This window comes from Glandiceps talaboti, chromosome 11, assembly GCF_964340395.1.
Source record: "Glandiceps talaboti chromosome 11, keGlaTala1.1, whole genome shotgun sequence".
NCBI lineage: Eukaryota > Metazoa > Hemichordata > Enteropneusta > Spengelidae > Glandiceps > Glandiceps talaboti.
Window position 1 is genome coordinate 4,979,665 of NC_135559.1, and position 24,059 is coordinate 5,003,723.

Genomic DNA, 24,059 nt, shown 5'->3' on the forward strand with positions numbered 1-24,059 from the left:
TGACATGTAAATTGACCATCTTTGTTATCTTCTGGTAGTAATAAAATCGGTAAACCAAAGATGAACATACGCGTACTGGAAAAATACGTGAGGGTGTGTTGTTTTGATCATATAGCGGTTATCAAACTGCTAAAGTACGTTTCTGTCACTTCCCACAATCCCATTCGGAAAGATGACAAAATATTGGAGGTTTGCCAAATTTATCAACCAAGAAAGAAAGTGATTAATGTGCGTTTGATTGAATCATTCAGGATTGTATCTAGGCACGTCTCTGATGAAAAAAATAGTGTAAAGAACCACAAAATTCGATAACTGCTCACGTACACTGTCTCCCCTGGGGTAGTAAGTAATATTTCTTGGTTGGTTGTATCTTGCTCTTCGAATGTTGCACTATCTTAAGTTGTGTAGAAGTCTTAAGGTTCGTTGACATTGCAGATCTGGCCCTTGTAAGTGACGTAATTTTGGAATTCAGCTTTCCAGTCGCCCATATATTTTGTGCTCCATTGATGAAATTCTTCTTTCCAGCGCTTTTCTGCTTCCTCAATATCAGCTTTAAAGAAAAAAATGATAAATATTTAGTTACACTTTTGCGCAAAAAAACCCCGAAATACATTTCTTTGTCGTTCATTCATGGCGCGAAGAAGTAATTTTAATGTCATAGCATTTCCCGCCAAAAGAGTTTTTGCTAAACATTTTCTCCTGGTATGTGGATAACTCACCCTATTAGATTGAACTTCGAAATGGAATAAAAACTAGTGTACCGAAGATTTCTCGCCTAATGACAAATTTAAGAGAATGTCGTCTGCTGGTCTGCGGATAAAGTCATTCCAGTTGATTAAAAGTAACGCAACACATCAAGGCACCCATATCCAAGTTGAGATAACATTGATCAGTATGAAACTGTCAATCCTATCAAAGTCGAGACCTGTTTCCAGGTAATTGTGTGTAAAATACACGATAGTAAGATAGATAACCCTAGAATGCGACCCCTATGTGAGAAAAATAACATTTTACGCAGTCATATGATAAGCAAGTGCTGTTCTGCATTATCAAAGAAGTAAATAGTGGATAGAAGTATGAATAAAATAATGGAGATTGAAAGATGTTTTGTGAATCACAAGACAAATCTGAAACATGAAATTGTTTGTTTATTATTGCTGTTGCTGTTGTTGTTGTTGTTGTTGTTGTTATTGTTGTCGTCGTCGTCGTCGTCGTCGACGTCGTCGTCGTCGTTTGTTGTTTATTTTTTATTTTTTTATATGGCTTGTTAACTTGACTACGTTTTCCACCATAGCAATATGAGTTGTATCACCAGTGTTTTCTAGCAGTGACATCATTTTTCATTCACGTACTTTATCGTAACGATGATATAATCTAAGTTTTAAAAAAGTACATCACCCCAATTATTTATGTATCTTATCAAGATGTAAGCTGAGAGTTATCTTAGTATCTAATAAATGTTGAATTTTGTTTGACAAAATCCACACAGTACTGATTTGAGGTCAATCGAAATGACCTTTAACCTTTTGTTAAAGTTACACAGTATTCACGAAATGGCATAGTCTATAAAAGCTCCAATACTGTACAGACGGTACTCGTATACTCTATATATACTATTTTAGCTAGTGATAAATATAGTGTAGACCTCCACTGGCTGCAACAGGGACAATTTTATCATCAAATAATTTTTATTTGACTTAACGTGTATACAGCTAAAACATAAGTCTACCCACAATATTGTTCATGGTGTAAGTTTGCATCTAATAAAACATTTTCAAACCCGACGCTCCTGTTGCAGCTAGTAGTTCGAAAGTTTCTGTGTCATCGCATAGGCCTAAATGGCGGCCATGTTGCCATCAAAAGGTTTGCAGTGTATATAAGGAGGCAGTGTATCAGCAAGGGCATATCTTTCGTAGCGTTCAAGGCATTCAAACTCATGATCAATCACACCAGGTTGAATTATTTACGACGATAACACTCCGCAGCGGGCTTCTTGGATTTCACTTCCCTGTACTGGAATCCACAATTTATGCATGATTGTGTCTTTTGATCGTATTCAGATTCAGATTGCGCATATACTCTTGTCGCATGAATTAGTTGCCAATAAACATATGTCATGTGATATATTTTTATCCGAAATATATTCAGAAAATTAATGTAGATTAACCGTTCAGTGAGTGGATTCAAGTAGGCAACTTTTCAATTTTTAAAACAAAAATAATCCTACAGTTGTTCAATTTATTTATAGATTGTGCCCCTTTAAAAAAATAAAAGTACGTTAAGTTTGAGCTAGGCAATGATTGTATAGTAAGAGACTGGTACGATCATTACATCGTCAATATTGCGTGTATGTCCAGAGAACGTGTACACTAAAAACGTCAATTAGGAGGACTTCCAATGTTGATTGTTCTATTTAAAAACTACCAATTCAAAGAAGGAATAAATCTGTCGGCACGCTAGCCTACTAATTCAATTACAAATAAAATTATCCAGCAACAATTGCTCCCCGCTGTGGTATAACATGACGCGTAGCTTGCCTCCAGAAATCGTAGACGGATTTGACCTTGATAATTTCCACACAATGTCAAATCATGACTTTGCTTCTAAATTATGTTAGCATGCAAGCTACTAGCTGTCTGTCCAATATGAAAAATGATCATGAATTTGTGAAGACCTGACGATTAAAACCCCATTTCTCGGACTCAATGCAAACAAATTAATCAATAATTTGACAATGCGATATAATTGAACTATGTCAATTTCTTCCTCCAACTGTGAAAACCTTTTCAGGACCAGAATGAGCGTATATATTTGGCTTCCTATTTCACCTTTTTTTCTATTCCTAATTTTCACGGTATACCTTACCTGTTTGTATATTCAACTTTGGCAAGTAGTTATCCCAGAATCCACACTCATTAGCACGAGCACCTCTGTCCACCTTTGGTGACTCAAGGTAGTCTGTATGCAAATTCATATAATGTTTGCCTGTTTTGTCGAAAACTGGCCAATGTCCTTCATTTTCTGGATGTCTTCAATAAAAAAAGATTAAGTTTCGGATTAAATTTCTAGCAAAATATTCAGATGTTCATTTTTATCGAAAGATTGATATTCAAAGAGTTGGACGATGTTTCCTAGTCGTAGTTAAATATGTGCGATTGACAAACATGAAAAATGCGTATGTTTTACTGCTTGACAGAAAAAACAGCATCGAGCAAGTTTGTGTTTGAAACTTTAAAAGTGTGTTAAAAGTGTATTATACCGTACATACAATAACAAAAATTAAATATAATTATACACACTTTCAAAAACAAGGAATTTGTGTATGTTGTATCACGCACATAAGCATAGTTGAGTTGAGTTGTTGAAATTCAAAATTCAAAATAAATACCCCATTTGTTATCCATATGGCCACTTTAATGGGGAGAATACCCTATTGTTGACTGCTTGAATTATAATAACAATAGAAACAGTTGACAATGCAATTGCTTAGCAAGGCCTATACGTCACTTCCGCCTATTAAGTTCTGATCAATGCCAGCTCCGTTCTGATGAGTGAAAGTGAATGAAACCAGTGTATGTCGATTAACATCCAACTTTTTTTGTAAACATAGTGAATTTATAACTTATCTTTGTCCTTAAAAGCTCATGTTTTGGTTATAATGATGGTCTTCCAAAGTTTCAATTACCTATCTCTACAACTTCGCACTGTATTTCAAATTGTGAAGAAAGAATCTTCCGTTTATTATATGGCACGGTCTCTTGGAATTGATTAATTTCATATAATTTATTATAGATACAAACATATAGTTATGTACGGGCAAAGAGTGTCACTATACTAATAAAGGGGGGTTGGTGTTTAGCAATAAGTTCACTGAATGATTTATAAATTCTTACAATGAACTTACCCGGTCTTAGCAAAGCTAGTCCAATACTTCATCATCTTTCGACTCAATTCCTGCTCCTCTGGGGAGTATCCCGTTGACGTGTCTAGGGGAATACCGAAAACATAAGCTATTTCGTCACCATGGAGACAACCCATCCACTTTGGCCAAGGTGTGTTGGATGATACTTGTCTGAAGAAGAATTTGTACACGGTTTGTTCGACTTCTGCATAAGCCAATGCAAAGTTATTGGAAGGACAAATAATGTTGTAATCGCCTACAACATGGTCGATGGCTCCTCGCATCATTTCCCGATCCTCGGGATCCAACCAATCCATGTACTGGAAAGCTATTGCGTCATACGCGAACTGGTTAAAATTTGGGAAACTCTCGCGTATGGCTAGATGGTAACGGTCCCTATTTGTGAGACTGTTATCAAAAGCAGTAATACCAGCAGTGCCGTAGACAAGGAAAAAGAACCCCTCGTTCAAGTTATTTCCAATAAGAATAGATGTATTTTTAAATGAGTGTCTCTCTAGTGCTGATTGCGGTGTCTCAAGTAGGAATGTGCCATCAACCACAGGCACAAATGGAAATATGTAGGGACCAGAATCGACAAACTGGTTGTCCACTAATCGTTGTGCATCTGTTCGACGTAAACATGATAACATCGCGTTCTTGTTTGTATCGGAGCAATTAACTGCTATTGCTAGACGAGTAGATCGATTGACGGCTAATTCGTGTGATATTGAGCCCCATGGATTATTGGGTGACCCACTCTGCATAATAGCGTACTTGAATAAATTACGACTCATTGGTGATAAGAGATGATATCCTACACTGTCAGACCCGGCACTTTCTCCAAATATTGTGACCTGATCGGGGTCTCCACCGAAATGATGGATGTTATCCTGCACCCATTGTAAAGCTAACACTTGATCAAATAAACCCGCGTTGCCCGGCGTATCTGTGTGATCCAGGAAAAGGAACCCTAGTGGACCGAGACGATAGTTCATGGACACAACAATAACGTTTTCTTCAGCGGCCAGATATTTCGCATCGTAGACTTCTAATCCCGAAGTACCACTGTAGTATCCCCCACCGTATATCCACACCATAACAGCGGCGTTAGTTGGACGAGGAGACGGTGTCCACACGTTTAAATTTAAGCAGTCCTCGCTGAGTGGTTGCTTCGAATTCCACATCTGTGACCCCGAAAAATTGCCATAAGCATTATCGATATATCCATAACACGCATTCCCGTAGTCCGTTACTTCCAGGATGTCATCCCATTTATCCACAGGTACTGGTCGACGAAAACGCATCTCACCACCCGTGGCTTTCCCGTACGGTATCCCCAGAAAGACACTCACCTGTGTATCAAATACTTCCACACTTTTACCCTTAATAACACCGCCATTACTCAAGGTTACCGTTAGTTCCTGTAACGCCTGAGTGTGCACAAACTCGTAGAAAACAGCACATGTGAAGAAAAATGTCCACACTCTCTTAAACGCCATGGTGAATCTGGAAAATTCAATAAACATAGTTGACCGGATTTAATCTACTTAACAAGGCAGCAAAAGACAAGTTGCATGTCATGCATTATTCATGAATCCAGGCCCCACAATTCAACTCATTAATATTCACAGCACTGCTATCAGTAAACCTTACGAATGTACGAAATAAGTAATATGCCTCCACGTTAAGAGTATTGAAAATCCGTTACATCATTTTTTTGCGCTGGTTTTATACTTAGAGTTATTTACACGTTTTAGCGGCATTTTTGTACACCTGTGACAACTTCAGGTCGGGAGCTTCTTTCCCCCAGATTGTATTATCAGCTACTTCAATAGTATTTACACGTAGGCCTATCGTATGTACTTGGTTGACATCTTGCCGAGAGCTAGCTAGCTCTCGACAACTGAATCTACACTGGAATGGAATCCAGTCGAAATACCAGTAGTGTGGCGGCCTAACTTATATAGCTAAATGGTTAAAGAGATGACTTATAGACAACAAACCTTGCAATATATCATGAGATATTTGAGGAAGTTGCCCTGTGATCATAAATTTAACGACCTTAGTACTACACTGGATAAACTTGCTGACATCGGTAAATGGGCAATTACCCCGAGACAGTTCAAACCTTTTACTCCTGTTTCCGCAAGTCTGAGTTTTCAGCTCCGGTGACTTTACGGTGTTTATATAATTTTTTGTTGAAAAGCAGTTTGATCTTTTTCACAAAAAAGGTCTAATGTAATCACCGCGTTTGAGTATTGTCACTTTAACTGTACAATAAGTAAGACCGTGGAGTAAAATATGAGAATAAAATGGTACACTTGTACAACCAAATAGAAAACTGATTAATTATTAAAAGAACCATGTGTATAGCTCTCCTACATGTTACACCATTTTCTAAAGGATACGGATATTGAAGTGCCTTTTTTATGATTTTGAACTTGTAGACAGACCACTAATTATCAAATAACAGTTATTCAAACAACGATTATTTTAACCCGCCCGGTGATTAACACACATTTGGCAAAGATGAAAGTTATACCGTGTATACACTGTTGTTTACCTGTATGGGACTAGCTTGTCTCGACCGTGCGTTCAATGGAGTCTTGAAATATGCTGTGGAGCTGGTTTACTTGAAGGTAAATTTGAGAAACCCTTTGATACGTTGTGTTGAGCCAAAGCCCGCAAGACACGCTTTGTCGCACTAAACGCGAATGTCATGTACTATAACTACCAGTCACATAGAACGTCACACAGGTGAATCTCTTTACGTATTACGTATTTACGTGTTAACAATACTGAAAACAGACCGGATCAATGGACTGGTTTGTCAGCCTTTCATATGCAGAAACCGTGGTCGTATGTTAGCCGTGTTGTTTAAAAAGCAAATACAATGAACATTGTAGAAAAGCAATGGGGTTGTACACAATGAAAGGGTTTTAGCCGCCAGCAAGTTCCCATCGCCACCATGGGTTCAGTATTTTACTACGGTGAAAGAATCTTTGACATTGTCAGATACCGCTACTATTGTCCGACAAGCTACTGGAACTCCTTTGGCCAAAGGCATATTAGACTGCGATTTCCTCGTTGACGAAGATTAAGAAGCCAACATTAATTTGTCCACGTATAGAAAACACATTATAAGTGTTTACCTTTCTTCGTTTTCAAAATAAACCGTCGCACGAAAGTCCCACGAAACCGTCAAATTTAGTTACTGTTCAATCTTTGGAATGCAACCTCTTCACACGAGCGTAATCTAAAGTGTATTTGTACAGTAGCCTGTGAAAGATAGAAATGTAGTGTGGATGTCACTACACTTTAGACAAACATTCTCCAGTGTATCCAGGTTACAGTTTTGCAATCGAAGAAGCCAGTAAACCCGAACACAGATATAGCAGACCATCGTTCTGTGCGATAAACATCTTTAATGTTACATCTCAACGTCTGGGCCCAACAAATCTTACTAAAATTGCAAAATTTCATCGTCTTTTTTTTAAAGTGTCACTTACATTGACACATTCGTTCTCTGTTTTCAAAAAGGGGTTTAGTACTTACTGTTACCGACCTAATATTGCATCAGCCATGGACTGACCAAATGTTACAATATAGGGGGCACTCCACCGGTTGCCAAGTCAACGACTGGTGATTCCTTAGACTGTGTTACCATGGCATTGACAACATCCAGTATTTATCTCGACGAAATATCGTTCATCATTTTGTCGTCTCTCACTTAACATTCTCCACGCGAATTGTTTTTAATGATATGTGAAACTAAGTCATGGTAAAGAAAATAACCATGTTACAGATTATGTTACGTCAGAGTAATATCATGTTTGGCACAGTGGGACGAACAGATACTCAAACATGTATCAAATTTATAGAGAATTTCCATTGGTACAAATTATAGATTCGAAAAGTAAAGTAAACATATCTGGATATCACCTTCAGAAAAGCACGTGAAATGTTGTATGTCACCTTCAGAACAACACGTAAAATGTATATTACCTTCAGAACATCACATACATGAAATGGTGCATGTCACCTTCAGAACAGCACGTAAAATGTATATTACCTTCAGAACATCACATACATGAAATGGTGCATGTCACCTTCAGAACAGCACGTAAGATGTTGCATATCACCTTCAGAACAGCACGTAAAAAGTTGTATTACCTTCAGAACAGCATTTAAACTGCTGTACATCGCCTTTAGACACAAAACTAATTGTTGTATATAACCTAAACAGAAGACTAAACGATGTAGATTACCATTAGACCCACCATGAATTACTGTATTGCTAATCACCGTAAGACAGAACATGAAATGTTGTATACCACCTATATAAACAGACCATGAAATAGTGTAAATGGTGAATATCACCTTTAAACAGAACATGAAATGTTGTATATCACCTTTAGACTGAACATGAAATGTTGTATATCACCTTTAGACAGAACATGAAATTTTGTATATCACCTTCAGACAGAACATGAAATGTTGTATATCACCTTTAGACAGAACATGACATGTTGTATATCACCTTTAGACAGAACATGAAATGTTGAATATCACCTTTAGACAGAACATGAAATGTTGTATATCACCTTCAGACAGAACATGAAATGTTGTATATCACCTTCAGACAGAACATGAAATGTTGTATATCACCTTTAGACAGAACATGAAATTTTGTATATCACCTTCAGACAGAACATGAAATGTTGTATATCACCTTCAGACAGAACATGAAATGTTGTATATTACCTTTAGACAGATTATGAAATGTTGTATATCACATTTAGACAGAACATGACATTTTGTATATCACCTTCAGACAGAACATGAAATGTTGTATATCATCTTTAGATGAAATGTTGTATTATAATATCACATGAACATGACATGTTACACATCAACTTTAGACAGAACATTACATTTTATATATCACCTTTAAACAGAATGTAGATCACCTTTAGAGAGTACATGAAATGTTGTAGACCACCTTCATATTGAAATTATGAATTACATTACATAGTCCTGTATACCGGTAATTGGATTCATATTTTAATGGCTTCCCTTGTTTAAATCAAACCAATCGTTCACACCGTTTTAATTTTCATTACTCCCTTGTGTATCATATATACTGACACACTTGAAATTAACATCTATCTATATAAAATGCCACACACTTCTTCATTAACTTTACGTCTTCCGTTCACCTGTTGTAATCGTAACAGCTTCAGTTCCGCTTGAGGGCGTCCTTTTCATAAATTTAGTTAATCACATTACTCCCTGCTAATTTTGTTTTTCAAAACTGACTTGGTAATAATGCGGTTATTTTAATTCGTTTACATAAGCCAGTTAATGCAACCAGCAGCTAAAGTAAATATACAGGATTCCAATATCATTAAAGAGATTACAGTTCATTTCTACATGTAAATTGTTTCTGCGCCTAGCCCTTCCCGCCAAAATTCAACAAATTCTAATTTCTTTGTCAATGCCATCTTCATTTTGGAGAAAAATTGAAGAAATTGTCAAAACACGTCAATATTTGCCAAAAATGTCGTGTATATTGTGTAAACAAAGTTAAATTGGTATACATAGTTGGTATAGTCATCAAGGCTTCGGTGGCGACTGAGTACGCATAATCTCTTTTCGTTTACATTTAATTTTTATAAAAAGTAACGACACCATTTTGACGACTTAATCACCGCTAAATGAAACTTTTGACATTACTTTCTTTTTATTTTAGTAAAATCTGTGTACAATAAAATTGACACGTGCAAAAACAATTATATAGATATCAAACATGTTCAAAAATTTGGATGGAAATATGGCTGGTAATGATAAATTTAATACTCGCAACGCTTTTACTAAATGCACTAAGTCAGTGTATTGATTCTTTTCTTTAGCAAAATATGTTTTCTTCAAAATAATATTTTATTTTATGATTACTAATAACACCTTTTATAGCGGATGAATATGGCGGTCTTTTTAAACGATTATCAGTCATGGAAGCCAATACATGAATTATGATTATTCTGTAGACATTTGATAAGTCGTAAAATATTCAGCTATTAATCTTTTTCATCATTTTTGATTTATTAGTGAAATATTACAATGTATCCATTCCGTGTAACCTTATATCGGCATCTACTAAATACATGGGGATATAGTGTTACATGTATTTATTGCATAGTTAGTTGATTACAGAAAAAACATGCCCGTTTTCGTAACAGTCACTTAGTGATACCAACCTATCACTTTGGGATACCAACCTATCACTCGGGGATATCAACCTATCACTCGGAGATACCGACAATCACTCGGAGATACCGACAATCACATATCAGGGATACCAACCTATCACTTATTCGATCTACTTCTAAACTGTAACCCTTTTTTCAGCTATTTATGACTTTTTAGAAGAAAAACGCCTAACAAAATTATCTAATTCATTCATCTCAGATATTATGGATTTGTTACTATGGTTACTTGATGATGACTATCACCAAGATTCATCATAATTTACTCCTAACAGAGAGGCTTTGGCTTTCAAACTTGGAAACCAATGCCCAGAAGTCTGTGGGCTAGCGTATACGCCATACACTGGCTGGAGTCACTCACACACAAGTTTCTTACTTGTCTGTGCCCAATGGAAGACAATGATTCGTATATGGACTTGAACTGAATTCGTTAATGACACTAAACAGCATATGTTTAAAGACACCACCTTCTACTAAATTTGAGTATTTTGTCATGCAGAAATTATTTTTAGATGGCTTGAACTTGAGGTGAAGGTATTTTTGATTTAACAAACGGTGAGTATTTGGCAATACTTGGAAAGCTTGACGAATCGGTGACGTTGTTGTCTTTTTCTTCCCAAGCTTACACGGTGTACTCGTACCGTATCCCGACTACACTGACATAACATATATTTGTGGATTCACGATTAAAATGAAATGATGTGCTCTCTGTCATTGTACAGACTTCGTTCATGGGTTGATTATTTTATTTTGAAAGATAAACCGGTGATGTAAATCGGTGCGGGGTGGCCGTAAAGTGTTTCTAAAATTTACTAATACATATTGCGAAATCGAAGGTGATACAACGTGTGTTGTATTGATGGTGCATACTATGGCGTACAACAATTGATGTATCGGAATGTCTGGTAACGATCATTTCCGTTTTAAAATAGAAGTGCTCTAATATACCAGAATGAAGTGGTTGCTATGGAAACTGTACCTATTAAAATAAGACTGAAAACCCTCACCTTGTACACGTAGTGTATAAATTCATCATCTCGTCTTACGTATCGTTTGCTGACCTTTTAACCGCTTCGCCTGCGACAGTCAGCAAGTCGTACGGACATAGTGTAAGCTATGAACGTGTCATCTCGATACAGAGTTTGGGATTTCTCGGAGGTACACTGCAAGGTAAGTAATTTCCATTCTAACAAATCTAATCAGATTGAAGGTTGACGCATGAGACTGCCTTTACTGTCACTCATTTATCCGTAATGTCATTGGTCAGGAGCGTTACTAGTGGCAACGTACTCTAGACTGTATAAAAGCTGGCCTATGAACATATAAAAAACAATCATTATGAAACTCTGATTTCCTTCACCTTAATTTATTAAGCTGTTGTCAACCCAACCCCCCCCCCCATAGCAATCAAACAAAAATAAATTGAATCATTAAATACGCTAGCTAGCACAGGGACTTGGCAGTCTGACTTGTGTCGTTCGCCAGAACATGTATATCAGGTCATAGAGTGTAGGGTCTATGGCCAGGTCAAGTTAGCTTGTTGCCTATTCTCTTGGCTATAAATATGTAAAGTTTCTAGTAAAATGGATATTTACGTATTCGGTTACTGTAACTTTAAATAATTATTGCACTAACATACATACATACATACATACATACATACACACACATACATGCATACATACATACATACATACATACATACATACATACATACATACATACATACATACATACATACATACATACATACATACATACATACATACATACATGAATATACTTACTAACCACTTAGTGGACCATCCAATGAATATGTCTACTAACCACTTAGTGGACCATCCAATGAATATACTTACTAACCACTTAGTGGACCATCCAATGAATGGATTTACTAACCACTTAGTGGACCATCCAATGAATGGATTTACTAACCACTTAGTGGACCATCCAATGAATAGATCTACTAACCACTTAGTGGACCATCCAATGAATATATCTACTAACCACTTAGTGGACCATCCAATGAATAGATCTACTAGCCACTTAGTGGACCATCCAATGAATAGATCTACTAACCACTTAGTGGACCATCCAATGAATAGACTTACTAACCACTTAGTGGACCATGCAATGAACAGACTTACTAACCACTTAGTGGACCATCCAATGAATAGATCTACTAACCACTTAGTGGACCATCCAATGAACAGACTTACTAACCACTTAGTGGACCATCCAATGAATAGATCTACTAACCACTTAGTGGACCATCCAATGAATATACCTACTAACCACTTAGTGGACCATCCAATGAATAGATCTACTAACCACTTAGTGGGCCATCCAATGAATAGACTTGCTAACCACTTAGTGGACCATCCAATGAAAAGACGTACTAACCACTTAGTGGACCATCCAATGAAAAGACGTACTAACCACTTAGTGGACCATCCAATGAAAAGACGTACTAACCACTTAGTGGACCATCCAATGAAAAGGCGTACTAACCACTTAGTGGATCATCCAATGAATAGACGTACTAACCACTTAGTGGATCATCCAATGAACAGACGTACTAACCACTTAGTGGATCATCCAATGAATAGACTTACTAACCACTTAGTGGATCATCCAATGAATAGACGTACTAACCACTTAGTGGATCATCCAATGAATAGACGTACTAACCACTTAGTGGATCATCCAATGAATAGACGTATTAACCACTTAGTGGACTATCAATTTAACTTTAAATGTGATCAGTTTCACTAAGATTAATCACGATTGTCAGAGTAACAGCTGAACATTAAGATTTAATTAATGGTGCCACATCACGTACAACATTTCCCATTTGAGTTAAATCGATGTCATAGCGTTAGGCTGGTTCGCTGATTTCAAATAATCATCGGAACGTCAAGACAGAAGAGTGAGAAATTCTACACATGGTCATCGAATTATTGGCCACTTTGCGTCACCTGTATAACGTTTCTCGACCCTCAGAACAAAACAAGTGGAGCAATTACTCGTTTGGCGAGAATTGCATTACACTTTCAAAGCACGGAGGTAGCTCCCCTTATAACTATATGGTCAAAGCTACAATACGACGATCGACTTTTTGACCCGTTCTCGCACACAAGAGCATATTTTCTGCGGATGCAACGCTTATTGCAGGGTGCCGTAAAAGATGCTTGCACGGTGCCGTAAAAGAGGCTTGCACGGTGCCGTAAAAGAGGCTTGTGGTTTAAGGATGATACTTCTTGACCGGAGTTGATGTTTCGGTTCAGCGAGAAGACTTTTTTTGGAGGTGCCAAGGTATCTAGAGGATTATGAATCGCAAAAGACAGCTGTCGGGAATTTTCTGAATCCCTCTCAGCCCGACAGCTGTGGAAGTCACAATCATTGCTGTTTAAGGCCAGTGACAAATGGGCTCTCAGTTACAGACTGACTGCAGCTTGATGACACATATTTCACAGATACCCAATGTGTCACATGGGTTAAATCCTGAAAGTGTAATTGAGCTCGGCCATGATGCTAATGAGAGGTAGAATCTACTTACATGGCCATGTCAATTGGTGATATTCAACGCTACTCCGGGACGTTACTTCAACATGTTCAAATAAATCGGAAGTTATGGAACTGCGCTCAGCCTCCGTTGCACTATCACGAAACTTCATATACAGTCGATTTCGTACAAAAGAGACGCTGAACCGTTTCACTGTTGCCGAAAAGAAGTGATAGATATGTTTTATACACGTAAGAATTTACGACGATATGAAAATAACGGCAAAACAAAAACTTTACGTAAATATTGGTTCTGTACGGAGTGTTTGGTTTTGGTTTTGTATAATTCAAAACAACAGACGTAGTCCGTAGTCCTGCTTGCATGCGGAGTAATACGGGACTCGATTCTGACAATTGTCCAGTCAAGTCAGTAATACAGACTCGTGCACCGTCATGTAAGCAGGACTAACGTAGTCCGTAGTCAATGAAACAGGAAATGACAAAAATTAATGTGAAATCTTTTATGAAATAAAAAATATCCGAGTTTTCAAAAAATATGGCACACGTTACAGCTGATACATATGTTGGTTTGATTCAATCTATATTGAAGTTGTTTTAATGTTACAATCTCCTTGCCTGATACAGACGACTCGTTGTTATGGAAACCGTTTAATCAAGATCCCATTAACTTGATGATAGGGATAAAAGTCCCTCGTTGATCAATCGCTTCAATTCGTTACCATGGTAACTATATATTTACTCGAATATCTGGTATGACATCAGAGTTGCTTCTCAAATAGCATGATAATTATCTGGGATAGTCATCTGTAAACCTACATATCTGTTTTAATCACGTGGTCGCAAAAGTCATCAAATAATGCAATTATATGCTTCTTTGTCCGAAACATTTACACAAGTGTATAATCTTTTTTCAATGACTTTTGCCTTTTACTTAAATTATTTCCGACTTCATGTTTTCGTGGTCAGGCATCAAAATATAATTTCGTTTTTGTTGAAATTTCGTTTTGGGGTCAAACGTGAATGGTTGTATCATGAAACTTGAACGCAAAAACACCACCACCACCACCGCCACCTACCGACATCATAACCACCATCACCACCACCCCCACCGCCATCAACACTACTACTACTACTACCACCACCACCACCACCACCACCACCACCACCACCACCATCATCATCATCATCATCATCATCATCATCATCATCATCATCATCATCATCATCATCATCATCATCATCATCATCATCATCAACACCACCACCACCGCCGCCACCGCCGCCACCACCACCACTACCAAACACAACAACCACAACCACAGCCACCCTTACAAATCCACGCGTTATTCATAGTTGCATGCGTTGTCCAGTGTTTGATGAGAAAACGGTGTCTGAAAACTTATGTAATATTTACCAACCTTGGAGTATGACGAAAACACATGTTTACTACAAATATTCCAATAATACCTTTGATGATAATATTTGTAATCCATTTTCCCCATGTTTGTTTACTCGGAGAAAACGATCGATATTTGATATACATTAAACCCTATTTGCATCGAAAATGAGAAGAAGAAAAACGCTCCTTAAGGTAGCTAGACATCGACAAACACTGCCACGTGACGTAATCAAGTTGGCTGCCTTGGTCTTCATGACAATACACGTCGATTCATTATACATGTATACATAATCACAGGGGCGTGTAATATTTCTCAGATTGTTGTTTTCCTTGCCTACGGGCTGAATATAAGAACGTTTTGACTACAATTTCCTACCCGGGAGGTGTGTTATTTCTACTAGTACAGAGATTGATACATTTGTAGCAGGGGGATTCGTACTTTAAGAAAACGGCAATCAAAGCCCCTGTGCACAGAATGCCACACGGCGACGTTTGATATACTCTATTGCGTAATACTAATAGCAAATTGGACGAACTTTAACAAAATATAAAATATTTATGAGGTCGCTCAAACTTTTAGAAATAATATCAGAATTTTATATTTATAAATTGGTAAACTGTTTGCCTCTTATTTTATTCACTTGATCACAACACACCAGCTGTACCAATAAATCAGTGAAGGATTATAAGTCACAATGACACAACATGAAAACAGCTGAACTCTTACATTTAAAGAAATTACCAGCAACGTTATTCGGGTACAACAGCATTAAGAATGTAAGTACGTCTACCATACCTTTATGGCATTATCACAAACAATGGTTGTATACGAAAGAAGAGAAATAATACGATTCTGCACTATACACAGTTCGACAATTTACTTGCCTGTTCCTGTCTACATTAAATGTATCTACCTTTAATTTTAATTAAGCTATATCGATGCAATAATGTCATTTAAACGTCGTTCACAACATTTGCACTGTAGACTAGTGATGCAATCGACCATTTTCATTCAATCTTTGTTCCACAACTGTTAAGAAGCTTTACAATGTCGGATGTTCATGTTTAACTTCACGAACATCACACACATGCAACAGTGCTATGTTAATGTAAACATTGATCGCAGAGAAGCATTAATGATGACGTAGGCGTCAAATAAGATTTATTATAACAGGTGGTGTATACTATTATTAGGAAACAATTTGCATACTATATATATTTAACAACTAGCCTATATAGTGCAATCTGATTTATTTTCATGTAGGATATTTGTTCGTGTCATTTTTGTTATCCCAATCTGTTTTCTGTTTTGCTCTACTATATCCGATGACGTTCTTCGTCAACCTGTTCAAGATCCACTGTCCGTCTTATGTATGTATGTATGTATGTATGTATGTATGTATGTATGTATGTATGTATGTATGTGTGTGTGTGTGTGTGTGTATGTATGGATGGATGGATGGATGGATGGATGGATGGATGGGTAGAGGTGGCATGCAGACAGACAGACAGACAGACAGACAGTCAGAGACGGACAGACAGACAGACAGACAGACAGACAGACAGACAGACAGACAGACAGACAGACAGACAGACAGACAGACAGGATGTGTGTTAACAGACCGAAAACTAGTTTTTTGAAAACCCTTCGAGTTGTCTTTGTGGTAAATATAGTGTGCAAGCCAAGTTAATACGTTCAAACAGGAAATACATATTACAGGATATATATCATGACAACGTGTGACAAATGACATGTACATAGATTTGAATTTGAAATGGCCATAACTGTCCTCATAATTATTCTGAGACTCCAATATTTTTCTTCATTCGCCCAGAACATACTCCTGATAAAAGGATTTTGTCACCACTCGTTTTGAACTCGTAGTGACAAGGCCCCTTAGGTCACAATTATTTTCTTTGACTGAATGAAGAAAACGGGAAAACACACACACACACACACACACATACACACACACGCACACACACACACACACATATATATATATATATATATATATATATATATATATATATATATATATATATATATATATATATATATATATATGTATATATCTGTGTGTGAGAGAGAGCTACAAAATCAACAGACTTATCTAGAATTGGCGACTTTGGGAGCCATATAACAAATAACACTCAATCACTTCTCATTAACATATTTCCAGGGACCTAAATTTATTGAAATCTTGGAGCTTTTACAGGGGAACTGACAATACATACATTAACATCTTTTAGAACAAATTTCAATTTATAATGTTATTGCTGATGTGACATTCAAATGGTCTGGGTCACAGGTAGGTTATAGAACACAATACACCGTAATTGGACTGTAAATATACAATTGTAATGAATGGTAATCACATTATTGCTTAAAATTGATTGGTCAGTGAATATCACTTGACGTAACCAGGTTGACGTACGTGAAGACTTGAAAATGTTACATATAACGTAACAAGGTGTCAAAAAACGCTGGAAAGTCACTAGACGCCATCATTATTCAAATTTATAAGAGACATGTAAAGGAGTGAGATTCTTTAACTATCTTTTACACAATATGTATTAAACATCAAATTCTCATTTCAAACAAATTTTCCATCGAACAAGTACAACAATTGGTAAATATTTAAATACACGTACGTTATATAGAGGTTAAAGGTCAAACTGTTGAACATTTCAATGTGTTTTGTAGGCGAGTAATGGCACATGAGTTCACTGTCAATAAATTTACAATAGATGAATTTAATCGTTAGAAGAAAAAAACATTTTGTTATCACAGATTTATGTATCACGACTAAATATTGGCAGCCGTATCATTACGTACGACATAAAATTCACTTCGCACGAGGATATCGTTCGGTTACGCAACACTTTTTGGGTAACTACGCAATCCGTGACACCACATTTCCAGGGTACTTTAACAATTTCCAGCGACATGACACTTTTAATATACTTTGACACTTACTAGGGTAATTCGAAAACTTTCAGCGATACCTCGTTCCCATGGTGAAACACATTTAACAACTTTCATTACATCGATCATCACACATGGCATGTCATCAATACCAACAGCATCGGATAAAAATGGGTTTTTCTTCACATGTACTCCGTTACTATAGAAAACATCCTAGTGAAACAGTATAATGACAGAGGTAGTCGGTATGGAGACATTACTAAACACAATTACATTGTACATATCATGCAAAACAATATAAAAAAATTAGATATTGAAAACAATTTTTTGAAGATTATTAGATTAGAAAAACAACATGAAGTCACGTGACTCGTATAAAAGATGAGTAGAAATGATGTCCGTCTTGAAGAGCAAACATTGAATTATTAAAATTTTGTCGCCATAACAACCACTTGGTCCCTCACAACTGGCGAGTTTGCACATGACAGAATTACTTAATTTCAAAAGTCAACAATCTTGAAAGTTATGCGCATAATTAATACTGCTACGTACTGCTTCAGTAAATCCATTTCCACACCATCAAATCTCTTTTTTTCATACGTTTCGCGCGTCCCAAGTTTCTCATCTTTTTAAATCTCCATTTTAACTTTCTACCAATTTGAATAAACCTTCTTTTATGTCTGCATGGATTTTAAATCATGACTAAAACCGTTCTACCATTTGTTCTGACTTCGTGTCACCCAGCAAAACACGGTGTTTTTATCTTTGCTGTCCGATTAATATTCTACAATCTACAGTCACACCGCCATCAATGGCCTCGTCTTAATCGAGGTTTGTGAATATTCATATCTTCATAATGACGTCACTGTTCACGCGTGCATATTTTATATGACGTCACAGTTCACGCGTGCAGATTTATGTACAAACTATATGCACTCATCACAGTATCTATACAATACAATCCATCCATTCATTGACTGTTATGTACAATCATTCCTGTACAATTAATTCATTTGGGAATTATTCCTCTGCATCAGGGTGTGTCATTGTCCGACATACAGTTTTGGCCTTTGTTGGTCACATAATGGTTGAATTCAGCTTTCCAATCTACCATGTACTTAGTGCTCCACTTATGAAATTCTTCCTTCCACTTACGTTCTGCATCATTTATATCATCTAGATGACAAAGAATGAGAAATATGACGAGAAATAGGTTAAGAAGACGACCATAGATATCATGAAAATGGGGTCGTAATAAAAATGAACTAGTAAAACAGGCCACTCAATACGAACAGTATCATCGATGCCACGTCACTTTCTTAATTATAAATGTGTGTCAAAAGGGTAGGTGTCGATATTTTGATTAACTTGGACATGACCTATATTTGCCTGTGATTGGATCTATATTCTGTATTCGGCATCCGTTTTACCTCCCGTGGGGAGGAGGGGTAATTTCTGTCCTCGCGCGCGTATGTGTCTCTCATCATTTTCTCTAAAATGGATCGGTCAATTGAAAGGTAACTTTGTTTCCAACCCTCCTATGAGAAAAGGAAGTACTTGTTAGGTTTTGGTAAACATTCAATGAACTTTAATGATCTATTTGCATAATTAACGATTTCAGGAATTAGATAATATCTTTAGGATACATTCTTCAAGTATCATATAATTATAAGTGTATATATAAACAATAATAGACCACTTTCTTCCTATAATGCTTGTTAATGTAGCTTTAGACTTGAATGAGTAATTTGAATAATTAATGTGGTTTTTCGGTAATTAGGCAATATCTCATGAATACATGCTTCTAATTTCATATAATTTCGTGTCTACAAGGTTAACTGTTCTCTGCCCTTACGAGAGGCATTCAGTTTACACCCGGTTAACTGTCCTCTGCCCCTTACGAGAGGCATTCAGTTTACACCCGGTTAACTGTCCTTTGCCCCTTACGAGAGGCATTCAGTTTACACCCGGTTAACTGTCCTTTGCCCCTTACGAGAGGCATTCAGTTTACATCCGGTTAACTGTCCTCTGCCCCTTACGAGAGGCATTCAGTTCACATCCGGTTAGCTGTCCTCTGCCCCTTACGAGAGGCATTCAGTTTACACCCGGATAACTGTCCTCTGCCCCTTACGAGAGGCATTCAGTTTACATCCGGTTAAATCAAAGACAGTAGTGTCTTTACGAGGCTTCCAGTTTAAATTTGATGGATTCTGCAATGGTTTCATTTTGATACCAATTCGACCTCTATTTTTAAAAAATTATGCGGTGACCCATTTCCGTGATTTTAACTGAGAATGGGCTTTTATTGAAAAGAGTAAGGCTTACTACCAAATATTTAAAATTTGTATTTTCGAGATGAAAACTCCGTTAATAATAGGTAAGTGCAGTTTTTTACTTAGACGCTGTCCAGCTCATCTACTACGACACTACAGTATACAATACTCGCAAATACAATACTCGCAGTATTGAATTTACTGGAGCACACTTAGCCTTCATTTGTAATTAACTTATCTCAAACTTAGTATCAAGATATATTATTTTATAAACGATCCAATGACATACACATCAAACAGGAAATCCCTTCTATGCAATCATCTGTTCTAAGAGTGCCAGAAGACAATCGTAATGATATAGAAGACATGCATCGGCATTAAAATAGTTCAAGCGAAGTTATTATGTAAGTATTTTCACTTGAGTGAAAAACTTAGCTTGTACTACAGCATACTGCAGGATGCAATACATAAAAAATATTACATAAAATAAGTTCTTCAAGCCATCTGTTTAATAGTATAAATTTGAGTATCCAGTGTTCAGTGTGTGTATTTATGTAAGTTGTGTCATGTTGTGTGCTTTGCAGTGTGTTTCTGTCAATTTATAGAAGTTTGCTAGAGTAGAAGACTTCTGGACACCTTCAAAGCCTAATTGTACATCACATATAAAATGACATTCTGATCAGTCATTTCTATTGTACAATGATAGTGGTGGTAATTGGCACATTTCGGATTACGATGAAAAGTTAGGGGTGAAAAACAGTTGCCTAATACAGCTATAGAAATAAGTTGGTCCTGAACAAAGGAATTACCCCTTTTTTATCCTCGTGACTCCGCTGATAATATAACACTAATGCAGTGACCCAGGATTGAAACATAGCCCTTTAACTTACCAGTTGCTGTTATGAGTTTCGGTATATAGTCATTCCAGAATACACAGTAATCAAGTCGTGGTTCTGTATCGACTTGGGGTTCTTCCAAAGCATCAGAGTTCAATGTCATACATAGCCGATCTTTGGTTGAGTATTTTGGCCACACATTCGGGCTAGGATCATCCATAGTCGATTTGTTGGGATTCCTGTCAGCATAATAGACACAAGGAAATTGTGTGAGCAGAAATGAGGTAATGACTGAAAACAAGCCTCTTGTTATCACAAATAACAATCTGGTTTCTTGACTCGTTTATATTGAAGACCATTTTTGTTATGGTATTAGAAACTTTATTTCTACCGTTTATCATACCAAGTATCATTGTATACTACAAATTCCTAAGTTTTGGTACTTGGCCCAAATTATCAAGGTCAGGGTCAATGTCACGATGGCTTGTATAGAATGATGGAGTGTAACTAATAATAGTCGGGACTTGATGTCGACATTGTCCCTTGGAAATGGAGTGTCAATATTGAGTCCCGACTAGCTCCGTCTGCAAGGACTACATACAAATGAAGTTGAATCTGTTCCCTAGGGAAGAATACATTATCCTTAAATTCATTTGTACCTACCCTGTTTTAGCAAAGTTTGCCCATGCCCGCATCATACGTCGGCTGAGGGCTTCATCCTCCGATGAAAATCCAAAGGAAGAGTTTAAGGGTTGACCGAATATAAAGGCGATCTCATCCCCGTGAAGCACACCCATCCACTCAGCGAAAGGATTATTTGAGGCTCGTTGTGAGAAAAAATAAGAGTAAACATCTTCCTGGTTAGAAGAATACGAATATCCGAAGTCGTGAATCGGGCAGTGGATCTTGGAATCAGCAATATAATCATCGGTTTTGTCTCGTAGCATGGCACCGTCTTCAGGATTCCACCAGTCTATATATCGGAACGAGATGGCATCGCGAGCGATTTTGTTCAATTCTGGAAAAGTAGTAGCAATGGTCTGTTCGAAAATTGTGCGGTTAATGATACTTTCTTGGTTATGAAAAAAATAATCGTATACGTAATATATGATAAAGAAAGAACCTTCATCCCTATTACTACCAAACATAATTGATGTTGGTTTAAAGGCGTGTCTTTCTATAGAAGATAATGGGGTTTCCGTAAGAAAAGTTCCATCGACGACAGGTATGAAGGGAAAACTATAGATGCCATGGAAGCCATCTATCCATTCATTGACCACTAGATCGACTGGGTTAAGTTTTGTCATACATTTAATTACCGCCTCCGTTGACATTGTATTGTTATAGCATCCACGCTGTTCGGCAAATACAATACTACGTCTTTTAGCTTCGTCCGTTGTCAAGGTAGCCCAAGGGTTGTTAGGTGAGCCGCTTTGCAGTATAGCACGGGTGAAGTAATAACGACTGACTGGAGACAAAAGATGGAGACCGACACTAACCGACCCAGCACTTTCGCCGAAGATTGTCACACGTTGTGGATCCCCGCCAAAATGTATGATGTTATCCTGCACCCACTGCAATGCTAAAGCTTGGTCCAGTAATCCAACGTTACCAGGGGCGTCGGGATGTCCCATGTAAAAAAATCCAAGTGATGCCACTCGATAGTTAAATGAAACGACTATGACATCCTCTAATGCGGCGAGAGTAGCTCCGTTGTAGACATCTAACGAAGCCACACCGCTGTAAAATCCACCCCCGTAAATCCACACCATGACGGCAGCGTTTTCGGGTTTTGGATGTGGTGTCCACACATTTAAAAACAAACAATCTTCACTCAAGTCGACATTAGGGTTCCACATCATTGTACCGCTGAAGTTACCGAAAGCGTCATCAGGAAGCTGGTAACAACCTTTCCCCCAATATGTAGCGTTATACACACCGTCCCATGGTGGTGGCGCTGATGAAGGTTTAAACCTTTTTTCCTTTACCTGTGGCGTTCCATACCGAATCCCTCGATATTCATCGACAGCACGATTATACACCGGCCTTCGATAGCCACGCACTTTCCCGTATAGGGTGCTGATCACAATGTCATTGTAGTCTTCCTGTGCATACACACCTATGGCAAGTAATGATAACCATAGAATCGCAGTATTTGCACTCATGCTGGCTGGTTACTTTTAAATGTCCAATTAATACACCTATAAATAAATCAGAAACATTTTGTTGAGTGTACCATCTCACCTTATCACTCACACTGTCCGTGAATGTTGTTGTTAAAATATGATGGTGATGGTAGCAGCGCAGTGATGATGATGATGATGATGATGATGATGATGATGATGATGATGTTTTGAATGTAATAGAGAACACGGACAGTGATACATGCACTGACTCAAGTAGTGACAGTGAGTCAGATTAGAGTGACACTGATAATGGCAATACTGAAGGTGAAGGTGATGATGATGATGACAATGATATCAGGGAACTTTTACAAGTGACCTGATCAGGCATAGACTGCACAACATGGAAAACACGTTTTAGATACTAACTAGATTGTGTATGATTATAAAAGAAAGGTAACTAGCCAGTCTTTTACTGTTTGTCTCTTTATATGTAGAAATATTGCTTTCTAATACAGAGTCAAAATAATTTAATCTGTATGTATACATATAATGGGAATATTGATTAACGTTCAGAGTATGCAATTGTCATGAGGAGGGTCATGTTTTACAAAATGGGACAAAGAGCAGGGTCACTTTTTACGAATGGAGAATAAGGGGGGGTGTCTTGTTTTACTTAACATACCATCTGTGATTTCCTCCGACATTCCCCCTCCTGTAAATACTGTAGGCTCCCTAATTTCTGCATTTTGTATTTTGAAAGCGTCGCTTGTATTTAGGGATTTATAACTTCCGTCTCTAGGTGAA

The 24,059-nt window shown here is 37.3% G+C and overlaps 2 protein-coding genes across 2 annotated transcripts; both read right to left on the bottom strand.

Annotated features, from left to right (window-relative positions):
• Positions 1–413: 413 nt before the first annotated feature.
• On the bottom strand, positions 414–5,400 carry LOC144442693 (cholinesterase-like). The gene is made up of 3 exons (XM_078132068.1): positions 3,905–5,400; positions 2,866–3,029; positions 414–550 (listed from the first exon to the last, which is right to left on the bottom strand). Exons 1-3 carry the CDS (start codon positions 5,398–5,400, stop codon positions 414–416), a joined length of 1,797 nt encoding a protein of 598 aa, XP_077988194.1.
• Positions 5,401–17,277: 11,877 nt separating this feature from the next.
• LOC144442694 (cholinesterase-like) lies at positions 17,278–23,294 on the bottom strand. Its single transcript, XM_078132069.1, has 3 exons — positions 21,793–23,294; positions 21,184–21,368; positions 17,278–19,196 (listed from the first exon to the last, which is right to left on the bottom strand). The coding sequence occupies exons 1-3, from the start codon at positions 23,292–23,294 to the stop codon at positions 19,054–19,056; spliced, it is 1,830 nt and encodes a 609-aa protein (XP_077988195.1). The 3' UTR covers positions 17,278–19,053.
• Between the last annotated feature and the right edge of the window lie 765 nt (positions 23,295–24,059).